This window comes from Lithobates pipiens, unplaced genomic scaffold (genome assembly GCF_037356315.1).
Source record: "Lithobates pipiens isolate NorthernLeopardFrog02 unplaced genomic scaffold, aLitPip1_a1.2 Scaffold_8, whole genome shotgun sequence".
Lineage (NCBI taxonomy): Eukaryota > Metazoa > Chordata > Amphibia > Anura > Ranidae > Lithobates > Lithobates pipiens.
Window position 1 is genome coordinate 248529260 of NW_027507903.1, and position 14813 is coordinate 248544072.

The 14813-nt window shown below is 41.4% G+C and overlaps 1 protein-coding gene across 1 annotated transcript in view; it reads right to left on the minus strand.

Annotated features, from left to right (window-relative positions):
* Positions 1-3416: 3416 nt before the first annotated feature.
* GNS (glucosamine (N-acetyl)-6-sulfatase) overlaps positions 3417-14813 on the minus strand; it is a 46898-nt gene continuing 35501 nt past the window's right edge. The window contains exons 13-14 of the mRNA XM_077469772.1: positions 11385-11545; positions 3417-6366 (exon numbers count right to left, since the gene is read on the minus strand). Of these exons, the coding sequence (XP_077325898.1) occupies positions 6288-6366; positions 11385-11545 (240 nt within the window). The 3' untranslated portion in view covers positions 3417-6287. The remainder of the gene's footprint in view (positions 6367-11384; positions 11546-14813) is intronic.

Sequence of the window (14813 nt, forward strand, 5' to 3'; positions counted from 1 at the left end):
ATGTCCGTTAATTTAAGCTATGCACAATCCTTTTTTTTAGACCATGTATTTAAAACCCATCCTATTTTGTTCATCAGTCATCCATACCCACACAAACACTTATCATATTGGTCTATATGATGTACTTGGTACAAATTATTTTGGACTGGTAATGGCACACACCGCTTGATGTAACTTCTTTATGAAGCATTGCCTTTTTTTGGCCAATTACACCCCTTTTAAAAATTCATAAAGAATTTACAAAAATGTAAATATATCATAACACAGCTAAAAAAAAAAAAAATTGAGTTGAAAAAAGTTTGTAGGGCAAATGTGCAGGAGTATAAAGTAAATCTATAAAATTTCCAGAAAGAAAAATGCTGTGTGATCTGGATACTTGCTGCAGGTCAGTGTCTCAAAGTATTCGTTTAGCACAATAGCCAAGCAGCCAATAGGTCAGCACAGGCTACCTTTAAAGTGTTAGTTCACCTTTTACACCTTTTCACCTGAGATCCTGAGCGGTCAAGACGGCCACTCCACCTGGACAATGCTGACCAATCAGGATCTGTCTGGACCATCCCCTGCAGTGCTGGATGATGGGGAGGAGTGAAAGCAGCAAGGATTTCAAATCCTTGGACTAGTGGAGTGGTTTGCAAGAGCCCTGACAGCACAGGATCACAAGAGTAAAGTACAACGGACACCGTGGGCAGGGGGTTTGTGTTAAGTCACCTTTACAGATTTTGTGTAAAGATTAACTAACCCTTATAAAAAAATAAAAATAAAAAAAAAGGCATATGGCTTTGAACACAGCATATTAAAAGCCTAGTGCAGTATTCAATAGAAATAGTCTGGTATGTGACAACTGCACCTATTCCTATTGCTCAGTCCTTGCACATGCCATCTGGATCATAAATCACTGGTTCTCCTTGTGCACAAGCTCTGGATAGTTACCCACACCTCATGTTACTAATCTAAGGAGGTGTTAAAATATTAGTCTCAGCTATCCATTTTGTATATAAATAAGTTTAACCACTTGCTGTCCTTAGGCCATTTATATGCAACCTGAGCTTAAGGGGTTAACTGCAACTATGAACTATGTACCTTTTTTTCAGTCAGCTCCAAACAGTAAAAGTGATCCAGGAGCTCTAGAATCACTGTCCTTTTTACCGTACCATGCAGGGGGACGTTTTCCCATTATCTTGGAATGTATATTTATGCATATTCTATGTTCAGGTGGTAAAAGTACCATCAGTAAAGTGCAACCTCCAGGAAAGCAATGTGTATGAAAATTGAAAGTTAAGACAACAGAAACAATTTCCATGAAAACTGTTGTGCCTCCCTACATGTGTGAATGATAAAACCTCGGAAAAAAAAAAAAAAAAAAAAAAAAAAAAAAACAACAACACTGATATCACATACAAAGAGCATACAGTGTCAAATTCATATAATTTTATAAACATAAAAAAGCCCAAAGAAGCATACAATAATTCCCAATGAGTGAAAAAAAAGTCATGTGACAACACGCATTGAGTGAAGCCAGTTTGACTGCCGAAAACCAGAAGTGAAGCCGGAGCCGCAGCCCCACAGTTTTTAACACAGAATTGAATACTTAACAAATCTGTAAGTGTAATTATTTTAATAAAAATTTGCTGTTTAAACCAGGGTTCGACAAAACCCGGGCGCCAGGTCGCATTTGCGACTAGAATTAGCGACCTGGTGCCTGGGGGTATGCTGTCTACGCGGACCCCCTCGGCGCGATCGAGTCGGGCCGCGCCGCCGGCGGCCGGTAATTGAGCCCCGGCTTTGAGGCCTTCTACGATCCTATGGTTCCTTCTGGAATCTGGCGCCCTCTTGTGGTGGCCGTTGGAATTACAACCAGCAATGCTAATGGATGCAATGCTAATTCCCCTGCCTGCCAGCCTATCTTCCTTCCCTTTACTCAGAACCCCTAAACATTATATATGTATATATTTTATTCTAACACCCTAGAGAATAAAATGCTGGTCGTTGCAATACTGTCTGTCACGCCGTATTTGCACAGCGGACTTACAAGCGCACTTTTTTGGGGAAAATGTATTTAATAAAAAAAATAAAAAAATAAGACAACAGTAAAGTTAGCCCAATTTTTTTTTATATTGTGAAAGATAATGTTACGTCGAGTAAATCGATACCCAACATGTCATGCTTCAAAATTGCGCCCGCTCATGGAATGGCGACAAACTTTTACCCTTTAAAATCTCCATAGGCGACGTTTAAAAAATTCTACAGGTTGCACTTTTTAAGTTACAGAGGAGGTCTGGGGCTAGAATTATTGCTCTCACTCTACCGATCGCAGCGATACCTCACATGTGTGGTTTGAACACCGCTTTCATATATGCGTTCGCTTCTGCACGCAAGCTTGGCGGGACAGGGCGTGTTTAAAATATTTTTTTTTTTATTATTATTTTAACTTTTATTTTTATTTTTTTCACTGTTCTTTTAAAAAATTTATGTCACTTTTATTCCCATTACAAGGAATGTAAAAATCCCTTGTAATAGAAAAAAGCATGACAGGTCCTCTTGTATATGAGATCTGGGGTCAGAGAGACCTCACATCTCATATTTACACAAAAAAATTTGTCATTTGAAAAAAATATAAATAAAATGTCCCTCTAAGAGCTATGGGCAATGACTTGGAGACAGGTGGGGGGCTGGGGGCTTCTTCCCCTCACTCGTCTCCATGTCAGGCCAGGGACAGGTCCAGATCGCCGTCACGGACCTGGCTCCTAACTTTTTTAGCTCCTAGATTCCAAGCAAATTTGTCAACCCCTGGTTTAAACCTTTTACACTATGGGGATCCCCTCTGTCATTTGAGCCTAATATAGGATGGATGCACAGAAATTTAAAGGGCCATACACTCCCTATATGTGAGCATTCAAGGGAGGAGGAAAGACGTGTGTAAGGAGTATCCCAAATTGGAGCAGCACTGCTAAGGCACCCCCTGCCAAAGGGGGAAGGCATGTTTAGACCTTGCCATTAGTAGGTCCAACTTGGGAGGTGAGCGCATAGCAGAAACGGTGGTGGGAATCACTAGAGCACTGCGGTGTCACACCATTTAGTAAAAAAATTTTTTTGGAAGATATTGACTGTCACTGGATGATCTTTTGTCACAAAAACGTTTATTTGTTGCACATCAGCAGAGACTTTTTTCACTCATTGGGAAGGGCTGGACTATTCTTTAGGTGCTTTTTAGGTGTATGCACTTTATATGCAATATTTTTGTTCTTTTGATGTTTTTTTCATTCACATGTAGGGAGGCGCAACTTTTTTTTTTTTAATACACGAGTTCGATTAAGCAAAAGAGATTCACTATAGACTGTATCAAAGCAGTCTGAGCTGCTAAGAGTAAAGAGCTTTTAAATCCTTCTCTGATAAACAAGGAAAGAAAACAGAATGCATAGAGATTCAACATTTTATTGTAAAGTGCAGCAGTGAAAAGGATCAGTTAAAGGGCACTTCTATAAAGGATAACAGTTTCACAAGGCAAAAAGCAAAATTACAATTATCTGTAGATAAATATAATAAACACAAATCATAATAAAATCAAAAAATTAAGAACTAAGCCCGAAATCTTAATGTAGCAGCTATACGTTTACCAGTGCAAAGTGATGGTTGCTTTGTTTTTGCAGATGGCCATTTATCCCTACTGGTCAGGCACCGCCTTATAGTTTTGTGAACCTTCTGAATGTGAAGGTAAAATAGGTCCCTGGCAACCCATTCACTTCTGAATTATAGGCAGCCCGTGAGGTCATCCCTTTATTGTTTAGCATGGCCCATGCTTGCTTGGATTGCAGTTAGAGAAATCATGATGGTGGGGTCGATATGAACTAAAACTTTGCTTTAACTGCCTAATCAAAGCAAAAAAAAAAAAAAAAACTCAGCCAAGCAATTCTGTATTAGTTTAAATAAAAACATTTTTCTTTCGGGTCAGTTCACACTGGGACAACTTGTCAGGTGACTTAGCTGTCTGACAAGTAGCGTCCCGTTCTGTACAATGGAACTGTTCTAATCGGAGCGACACAAGTCGCTCTGACTTAGAAGGTTTCTGTATGACTTTGGAGGCGACTTGCATTGACTTCTATACAGAAGTCATTTTGCAAGTCGCCGCAGCAGTCGTGTCCAGGTCGCCTGAGGCAGTTGTGCTGCGTGAACCGGACCTTCAAGTTCACATAAAATTAAAGCAGAGCTGAAACATTCTGAACAGTGGTCCACAGACTGGTTCCCACCTCAGGATTGAAGGCATCAACTTTTAAATATAATTTGGACAATTTTGAAAGGATCATGTCATGGCTGAGGGTTCTCTGGTCCCATCAGATCCCTGGCTATAATCTCAGAGGGAGTAAAAGAGGATCGTTCAGCAATGAAACTGGGCTATGCATTCAAATAGAATCACTAATTTATTAGAACTTAATCAGACGCCATATATGATCAAACCACCACCACGCGGCTTTAAAATCTAGTAAAATAGCCAATTTCTTTTCTACCTATAACGCAATTAATTTTCCCAATTTGCTGCAGTAAGCAGTATGGGAAGCAAAAACATAAAAATGTAATGCATTGTCACTGTTTTTCTGATGGTGATAAACACTTCTAATAAATCACACACACACAAATCATGCTTAAAAAAAAAAAAAAAAAAAAAATGATATGATATGAAGGAGGAAAGGTACAAAGTCACAAAATGTGTTTAGTGGTAGACAGTTATCAGTTGGCTGGGTGACTGTGTCATCTCCAAGCCACGTAACCAGGGGAGATGAAGCTGGCTAACTGCAATAAAAATCCTGTGTCCTTCAGAAAGTTTTAGCTGTTCTGAAGTTCAACATTTGGGACAGCCAGGTTGCTTATACATTTTCAGTTATAAAAAAAAAAAACCCATAGGGCAAGCTGAACAATAAAATATGTACATATAGAGGCAAGACCAAAGACAGAACACTTACTGTGAGGTTCTGAAAGGATCATTTGGTGGGCAAATTTGTGCAAGGCATAATGGGGCATTCATGAACATTGGTTATGGCTATGGGAAAAGTAGAAATGACACACACTATACCTCAGTTTTGGATTTTGAGTACACTGAGAAATTGGAAGTTGAATGAACTCTCCTATAAAATGAAACCTATATTCCCTTACTCAAATTATAGGCTGGTACCAAAAAAGAACAATGAATCGTGATAAATATATCTTCAATTTACAAAGTTCAAAGATTAGGATGGTGGGGACACTGTCAAGAACATACATATGAAGCACATGGCACACAAACCTTAAGTGTTATGTAATAATTATGGGATGGCTTTAGAAAAGTACTGGCTTTAAGGGTTTAAAAAAAAAAAAAAAGTTAAGTCTCGTCATCTTTGCATTAGCTTGTATAGAAAAATGCATACACAATACAAAAATGGGTTTTATGCTGAAAATAAAATAGGTTAGTCTCCAAACCGATTATTCAGAAGCACCATCACACACAGGCAAATGGCCAAAGTCTGCATTATCATTTTATTATCACACTATAGAACACTTTAATCTAGAATCCAGTTTATTTGGACTGTACCACTTTTAAAGCCTCAGTCATCAAACTTGAAGCCCGAGGTTACGTTTTTTTTTTTTTTTTTTTTTTTTTAAACCAGTCATTATCAATTTCTGATCAGGGCTAGATTTCTGTCCATGACAATTCAGAGACTTTTCTTTCTTTGGGAAAAGGGATGTGTTCTATAAATTAGATGGATGTTCCCAATTTGCTCATCTTAGATACATGAAGATTCTTAACAAAACTGCCAAACAGTTCAGCAACTTTAGAACCAATTCTGGCTATTGGGAACTAACAAGGTCTTAGTGGTTTTAAACAACTGCAAAATTACAGTATTTTTTTCCTAACAAAAATAGTCTCATCTCATTAAAAAAATAATTTACTTGAGACATATTAGTACAGCAATAGAGTTTAGCATTGATAATTAGTTAATTATCAAAAAGAGAGCTTCAATGTTTTGGGGACTGGCTATGATCAGAATAAAGTGGCAAAGGTTCCCTTTATCTAGAAGATTATAACTGTCTCTAATATCTCTAACCAACCAATCACAGCAGTGAGAATGAAGCCCAACTGTGAGGACATAGAGTCTTAGGAATTCACTGACATAGCCACAGATTTCACATAGCCAGCTGGCGTTTGATTAGGTCCTGCACAAAAAAATGACACAGATAAGCCAAATCATTGAAGCCTTCAAGGCTGGCAGAGAGCAGCTCAATTTCTTCACCGGAGATAAGTTAGGAGATGAAATATTCTAAAGCAAAGACTTCTGGGATAAGAGGTGGCCTTGCTGATCTCGATTCCTAAACATCATTCCTGGGTCAAACTGATACCTGGAAAAGAAATATTTCATCAGAAGAAGTTAAAAACAAAACCTGTAATAAAGAGATAAAACGTCTAGGGCTTGAAGTGTAAACTACTACACGTATGAAAGCTTGTCCACCACCTAGTCATGTACGTATCTGTCCCCGTTCCAGCAAGATATAGCTCTTGGTCAGGCCCACATACACGCTTTGCAATACCCAACCGGAAAGAATCTGATTGCAAAGCACAGGCCCCGCTAAAATAGTTTTTAACCAGTGGTTGGGATAAAGTATCTCAAAGGTTTAGGAAAAGATGATTGTAGGTGGAAGAGGGGACTCAATCGAACAAATATGCAAAGTTGTGATTTCACATGCTGCATGTTTATTCCAGGTCAGTGACTAAACTGTCTTTTTTTAAATGCTGCTCTTGCTGCAATGTTCACCTTATTTTCATTCTCTTCCGGGTAAACAGGCAGCATCATTCAACCAATTTCCTGTAAGCCTCAGCTGTCACATTGCCACACCCTCATGGGGTGGGCCAAACCTTGGTCTGGCTTCACCTGGCAAACTACTAGGAAGAAAAATAAAAATAAAAAAAGTAGGTATTGGGTGAAGGGGATAGCCACCTCCTTTTTCTTAATACCCCTCCCTTTTTCCTCTTTGGAAGGAAGAAGATGGGGATTTGGGGCTGTGGTTATTTTTGCTCTTCGCCCTTCCGTTTTAAATTTTCTGATTACTGCTCCATTAGGAGCAACATGCGGTGATGGTAGGCAAAGTTCGACCTCAACTCTGGGCTCTACTGCCAGTTATTCCCATTTATTGTACCTTATGACCCTGGTGTTGAATATACTGCGTTTCCAATTAAAGTTATTTTCCTGGGATATCTGGGGGGACATTACTGTACTGGGGTTGGGGGTTTATCGGCACTTGCCATATCAGGTTATTGATGCTCTACTTATGTTGATCATGTCAAATAGTTTTGTCTAATATTTGAATGTTTAACGATGTAAAAATAATAAAAAAATAAAAATGTGCAGGGGGGGCAGGTGCGAGAAGGACATGGGAAGCCTTTTGGAAATTACCATAATTTTGCTTTACAGTACTGAAGCCAGGAAATTTAGCGTGATAAATGCCTAGGTAATCAACCGTTAGAATATTGACAGCAATGGTAACTTCCACATTTCTCTGGACAAAATTCCTCCTGAGTGAATGTTCAGGAACGTCCCTCAGGAGGGGGATTGCGATGCGCTCATATCACCCGGACATGGCGAATCTCATCGCCAGGAGGGCTCTATGATTGGCCCTCCTGATCATATGACGGCTGTATCCAATCAGAGCCGTCATGCGATTAAATAAATAGTGCTGGTTGCTAGGCGATTGGCTCTCCTCACACAGAAGTTGTCAGTGAGGAGAGGAGAGGGGATCGCTGAAGCCAGCCGGTGATCAGTGAGTATGAGCTGTTTTTTTACAGCTTTTTTCACACCGATCACCGGCCCAGTGTCCCCACACAATGTAGAATCATAATGTTCCCACACAGTAAAAACACCTGTCCCCCATATATGTAACAGTAAAATCATATGTCCCAATAATCATCTGCGTACATCTGTGTGAACAAAATGATAAAAATGTAATTTGGGTGCAGTGTTGCATGACTGCGGAATTCTTATTGAAAGGGCAAGAGCACTGAAAGATGAAAATTGGCCTGGGAAGGAAATGGGCTAAAGTGCTCTGGATTGATATGGTTTACTTCCATTTTTGTAGTCCTTTTAATCCCACAAACATTTCCCTTATGCCCTCTTTGCATGTAGTATCCTCGTTTGTGCAAAATGGCTCCTAGTCACCTTTCCTCCTAGTTGAAGTTTGCAGAAGGAGACACAGGCAAGATGGCTTAAGGCTTCCTTCTGTGGGCTAGCATGATTGGAACATCACCTGGTTGTGACCTGTCCACATCCATAGAGTGACAGCTATGCAGAGCGTGGATGGCTATGTTGGTATGTACATGTAATCAGGAGTCATGTCCACCTGAACACCCACCCACCACATCCTGCATTTCACACTGAAACATGGAAAATGTAGCGCTCATTTCTCTGTGTGGATGTGCAGTGTAACACCAGCATACAGTACTGTGCAAAAATTTAAGGCAGGTGTCAAATGCTGCAATTTAAAGTGGGAGTCCGCCGTTTTTTTTGTTTTTTTTTCTAAAGCCAGCAGCTACAAATACTGCAGCTGCTGACTTTTAAAATAATGACACTTACCTGCCCAGCGCGCCCGCAATGTAGGCACCCAAAGCCGATCTCTCGATCGTCTCTCGGGTGCTGCCGCTGCCATCTTGGCTATGGGAATTAGGAAGTGGAGCCTTGCGGCTTCATTTCCCGGTTCCCTACTGCGCATGCGCGAGTCGCGCTGCGCAATAAGGATGGTCCCCGCTGTCTCTGGGATCCGTGTGTTTCCCAGTAGACAGCGGGGGACCTTCGGAAAGGGGCGTATATTCTGCAGATATCTATACCGGAAGTGGGTGCAGATACCTGTACTGTACAGGTACCTGCACCCCCTCCCCCCTGAAAGGTGCCAATTGTGGCGCCAGAGGGGGGGGGGGGGGGGGTTCCAATGAGTGGAAGCTCCACTTTAGGGTGGACCTCCGCTTTAAAGAATGCTTTCAGAAATAGAAGTGTCCATTTATCAATTAACATGGAAAGCAAAACAGAAGAAAAATCCAAATTAATTTGGTGTGACCACCCTTTGCCTTCAAAACAATACAATTTCTGCCAGGAACACTTGCAAAGTTTTTGAAGAAACTCGGCAGGTAGGTTGTTCCAAGCTTGTTGGAGAACTAACCACAGATCTTCTGTAGATGTAGGCTGCCTCAGAAAGAAAGAAATACAGTTACTTATTCAGAATATCATAACATCAGGGAGGCGTGCGATTGGCCCCAAATATATCCCGCAGCAGGACAATGACCCAACATATACAGCCAATGCATCTTCAGCATAAAGAAGAACAAGGAGTGATGGTTTGCCCCTGATCTCAACATCACTGAGTTTGTCTGGGATTACATAAAGAGAGAAGGATTTCAGGCAGTCTCCATCCACAGAATATCTGTGGTTAGTTCTCAAACGTTTTGAACCACCTACCTGTTGAGTTCCTTCAAAAACTGTGTGCAAGTTTACCTAGAAGAAGGGATGCTGGTTTGAAGCCAAACAGGATTGTCGTGCATAATATTGATTTAAAAAATGTTCTGTTCATTAACTCTGCCAGTGTGAGGCGAAGAGAACCGATAACCGACATTTCCTTGTTTACATGTGATCAGCTATTATTGGAGCCAGCTGATCACATGGGTAAAGAGCCAAGTCATTGGCTTCATCTGGTGGCTAGATGGAGGAGTGTACTGGCACCGATGCTGGGTGGTTCCCGAACCAGCCAAGGACGCCTCCCTCCTGCAGTGCATGCCTAGGCTTCACCCAGGGACATCAGATTCACTCTGGTGTGGTGTAGCTCACTTTGGTTCACTACATGAATCCCCTTGGATCCCTGGACCATATGAACTGATCACTGTTTAATTGGCAATTAGAATTCAGCTCCAGTTGCACTGCTAGATTGTTTTATTCAACTTTTCTTGGTAATGCATTTATATCCTTATCACTTTTCACTTCTTACACCTTGGCTACCACCAACACCTTCCAGTAATTCAATCCCCCTGTTCTTTACTGAGCACAGGACACCTTGCACCTGTTATAATAATATAAAGAATTATATATTGATGGTCTCAGCACTTATGGCCTTCAATTTCTTGAAATCTGTCTCCCCTGGATGGTTTTCTTGCTGGATAGCAGCCCACTCACTCCACCTCAGCTCCCGGTGGAGATGCGCCGCGCCGCCGCCCCCCCCCCCCCTTTGGGGGTCCCCAATCTACAGTGCCACACTATTATATAGTCAACCTTGTAAGTACGGTAGAGAGTGGGTTTTTATACTTGGGTTTTATTTTATTATCTTTTTAATAATTTTTCTTTTTTCCTTGGTTAGGAACAGACCATACAGCAACTCCTATTGTATATACTTTTTATTGAATTCACGTGCATGCTCCTGAAGAGTGAATCAATCCACAAAATGCATAGAGCTATTATATGCCATGTCCCTATGATTCAATTGATATCTGTCAGTGTGTACAATTTTTTTTATATTAATTGTTTATAACCATGTGGTAAACCATCTATATTGTATGTATAGATACACATTTTTATGAATTGTACCAGTTATTTGAATTGTATTGGATATACACCCATCCAAGATTATGCGTTTGTATGTTCAGTTTTTTTAATATAAATTGAATTCTTTATACCGACGTGCTCCATTCAAAGTGCCAATCCCCTTTCCCCTCTTTTTAGTCATTGGCTCTTTACTGAGATCGGGTTTGTGCCATGTCCCAGGGACACAGTGCGTCCATGATCGCCACACTCTCCCATGGGCACAAGCGTGGTGAAACTGGGGCACATGACGTTGTCCCAGAATGAGATAACATCCCATAGTTAAACAGCAAGACATTTAAAAAAAAAAAAAAAAATCACAGCTCTTTAATGAGCATGGGGGAGAGGGATCCAGTAATACCAAATGAGAAAGATCCTGGAGTAGAACTAATCACACAAACTAGCACCAGCTATTATTTATACTTTAATCACACAAAATAGACCTGCCAATCATATCAGCAGCTGCAAATGCTACCATAATGCAGTTACTTGCTATAGCCTACCGCTTGCTAACACTTGTGTTTAAATTATAAAAAACACACTGCAGTTTTGGAAATACGCAATAAAAGGTTGTGCTGTACAAATAAAATGGCTTTTAAAGCACCCTGGGTAATGAGATAACTGAAGAGCCCAGCAAGTGCTTTTACTGAACAGTTTTTGTTGTGTAAAAAGAAAGGAATCGCTCCTTTCTGAATACAAAACATTTCCTGCTGACATCCCTGCTGAATACAAGACATTTCCATTACGTCAAAACAGTTACACGCTACAGAAGCAGGGGATCATAGCTCAGAACTGACATGTTATTACCTAGGATCAAAGACTCCAGGAGTTCGGCATGAAGCTCCGCTACAGGACTGCAGTATCATTAGACGGTGGTTCATCTTCTCAAGGATCTGTTGTTCGATCGTTTTACCAATGTTTGTCAACTGGTGTGGATCTGCCGTCAGGTTGTAGACCTCCACAAATAGCTGTATTTCAGTAGGGAAAAAAAAAAAAAAAAAAAAAACGTAAAATACAAGTACTCCTTTGAAACAATTATTAGAAATGCTTAAATTGCACAGCTACACATTCTACAGACTACTGGGATAACGTTAAAAATCAGATGGGATTGCTGCACTTAAAATTTATTCCCAAATTGCAAATTCCATTCAATGTCAACTGCAGGGACATATCTATATCTATATCTATATCTATATCTATATCTATATATATATATATATATATATATATATATACACACACACACACACACACACACACACTACACACACACTACACGGTTTTGGGCTATACAGATAACGGCCTCAGTCCTTCAGAGCAGGACATATACAATAATGATGATCTTTACAAGCGTATTTATACACTTCTGTCTCATATAGGATCAATCATTCAATACCAATCAAGATAATTAACAAATAAGAAAAACATGTAGGCATGTATGTTATCCTGATTAACCCATGATCTCATTTTTCCTATTACATTCAATATGCGCCAAGGAAGAACAAAAACACATATGGTGAATACATGTGCATAACCAGCTAAATCCAAAAACGTACATATCAGTATAATAAAGAATTTTTTTTTGAAAAAATAAAAAAATTTATGAAAAAGAAACATTACTAAAAAATAAAGAGATGATGCATTTGACATGGATATATATATAAATGCGTGGATGAGAAACTGACAGAATGCTCTCTTTGGACAGAGCTCTGGGCTGTGATCACACATAGCCGATCAGCAGGTCCCGGTCTTGAATTATTGGCCAAGACTTGCTGATAGGCTCAAACTGTGTACAATCATTGCAGAAGCAGGGCAGGGGGCACACAGCCACTTGCCTATACCCACAAATAGGCAGTGATATACAGGTAGGTTGCTTTGCCTACAGCGGCCGCTCACCTGTAGTCAGGGCCGGATTAACATAGGGGCTATTGGAGCTGCAGCTCCAGGCCCCTTTCTCAAGATAGGCCCATTTGCCCAAAAAAATAAATAAAAAAAATAAAAAAGATCGACTTTGAGGATTGTAGCTCGGCGATCAGGAGTCAGAGACCCCATATTTGGGGGTAGGTAGCTAAAGACCCACTCCAGCACTGGTTAAAATATGGGTCTTCTATCATCTATGGTTTCCGGAGATACAGGGCTCCTTGCGCAGCCTGTCAGAAGCTACAAACAGAGCGGCCAGTTTAACCACTTAAGGACCGCCGCATGTCAATGTACGTCGGCACAATGGCACCGACAGGCACAATCACGTACATGTACGTGCTTGCCTTCCAGTGGGTGGGGGGTCCGATCGGACCCCCTCCCGCTGGCTGCGGCAGTCCATTTCGCTTCAGGAGAGATTCGGGATGAGGGGATGGCCGTTGGTTTCTGGCCATCCCCTCTCGATCGCTCCTGGCGAATGAGAAGCTTCCCCCGTCTGTAGTGTAAACACAGGCAGGGAGGAAGTGATATTCTCCTTGGGCGGTCTTTTTGACCGGACTGCGAGGAGAACACATAGTAAGTGCACCAATCACTACACTGACATGTAGGTACACATAGGCACACAAATCACCCCTCCAGCCCCCTCCCAGTCACAGTGTCACTGATTGCAGTGATCATTTATTTACTGATCACTGCATTTAGTGTCAGTTGTGACAGTAAAAAAGTGTCAGGGCAGTTAGTGTTAGGTCCAGGGTAGCCCCCTACCCCAATAAAGGTTTAACCCCCTGATTGGCAAAAGGGGGTGAAAGGGTCAACTCTAGGGGCAGTGTCACTAAGCGATCGTTTTCCTGATCGCTGCATTAGTGTCACTGGTGCCGCTAGGTAGCTAGTTATTTTTTTAGGTTCACCGCCAGGTTTTTATAGCGTTAGGTACCCCCATATACTACCCAATAAAGGTTTTAACCCCCTGATTGCCCCTAGGGTTAACCCTTTCACCAGCGATCACCGTATAAGTGTCACTGGTGATGCTGGTTAGCCAGTTAGTTATTTTAGTTATTTAGGTTCCCCGTCAGGTTTTTATATAGCGTCCGGGACCCCCATATACTACCTAATAAAGGTTTTAACCCCCCGATTGCCCCCAGGTAACCCTTTCACCCCCTTTTGCCAGTGTCACTAAGCGATCGTTTTTCTGATGGCTGTATTAGTGTCACTGGTGCCGCTAGTTATTTTTTATGTTCACTGCCAGGTTTTTATAGCGTTAGGTACCCCCATATACTACCTAATAACGATTTTAAGCCCTCCCCCCCCCCCCCCCGATTGCCCCTAGAGTTAACCCTTTCACCAGCAATCACCGTATAAGTGTCACTGGTGACGTCGGTTAGCCAGTTAGTTATTTAGGTTCCCCGTCAGGTTTTTATATAGCGTCAGGAACCCCCATATACTACCCAATAAAGATTTTAACCCCCTAATTGCCCCTAGTTATCCCCTTTCACCAGTGATCACCGTATAAGTGTTACGGGTGACTCTGGTTAGTTTGCTTTTTATAGCATCAGGGCACCCGCCATTTATTACCCAATAAAGGTTTAACCCCCTGATCACCCGGCGGGTGATATCAATTAGGTTTTAGGGTCATATAGGGTCTGCGTCGCCCCAGGCAGCGCTAGGTTAGTGCCAGTACCACTAACACCCACGCGCAAAGCATACACCTCCCATAGTGGTATAGTATCTGAACAGATCAATATCTGATCAGATCTATACTAGCGTCCCCAGCAGTTTAGGGTTCCAAAAAACGCATTGTTAGCGGGATCAGCCTAGATACCTGCTGGCACCTGCGTTTTGCCCCTGCGCCCAGCACACCCAAGTGCAGTATCGATCGATCACTGTCACTTACCATACACTAAATGCATAACTGCAGCGTTCGCAGAGTCAGGCCTGATCCCTGCGATCGCCAACAGTTTTTTTTGGTAGCGTTTTATATTTAAATCATGAAGGCAGTGCTTGGTTTTCGGGGTCCCGTATGTGGCTAGGCTCCCAAAAAGTGCCCCACATGTGGTATCTCCGTACTCGGGAGAAGCAGCAGAATTTATTTTGGGGTGCAATTTCACTTATGCCCATAGCATGTGTGAGCAATATCATTTAGTGACAACTTTGTGCAAAAAAAAACAAAAAAAACGTTTGTAATATTCCCACAACTTGTGGCAAAATATAAAATATTTCATGGACTCAACATGCCTCTCAGTAAATAGCTTGGGGTGTCTACTTTCCAAAATGGGGTCATTTGGGGGGGTTTTGTGTTATTGTGGCATTTTATGGCCTTCG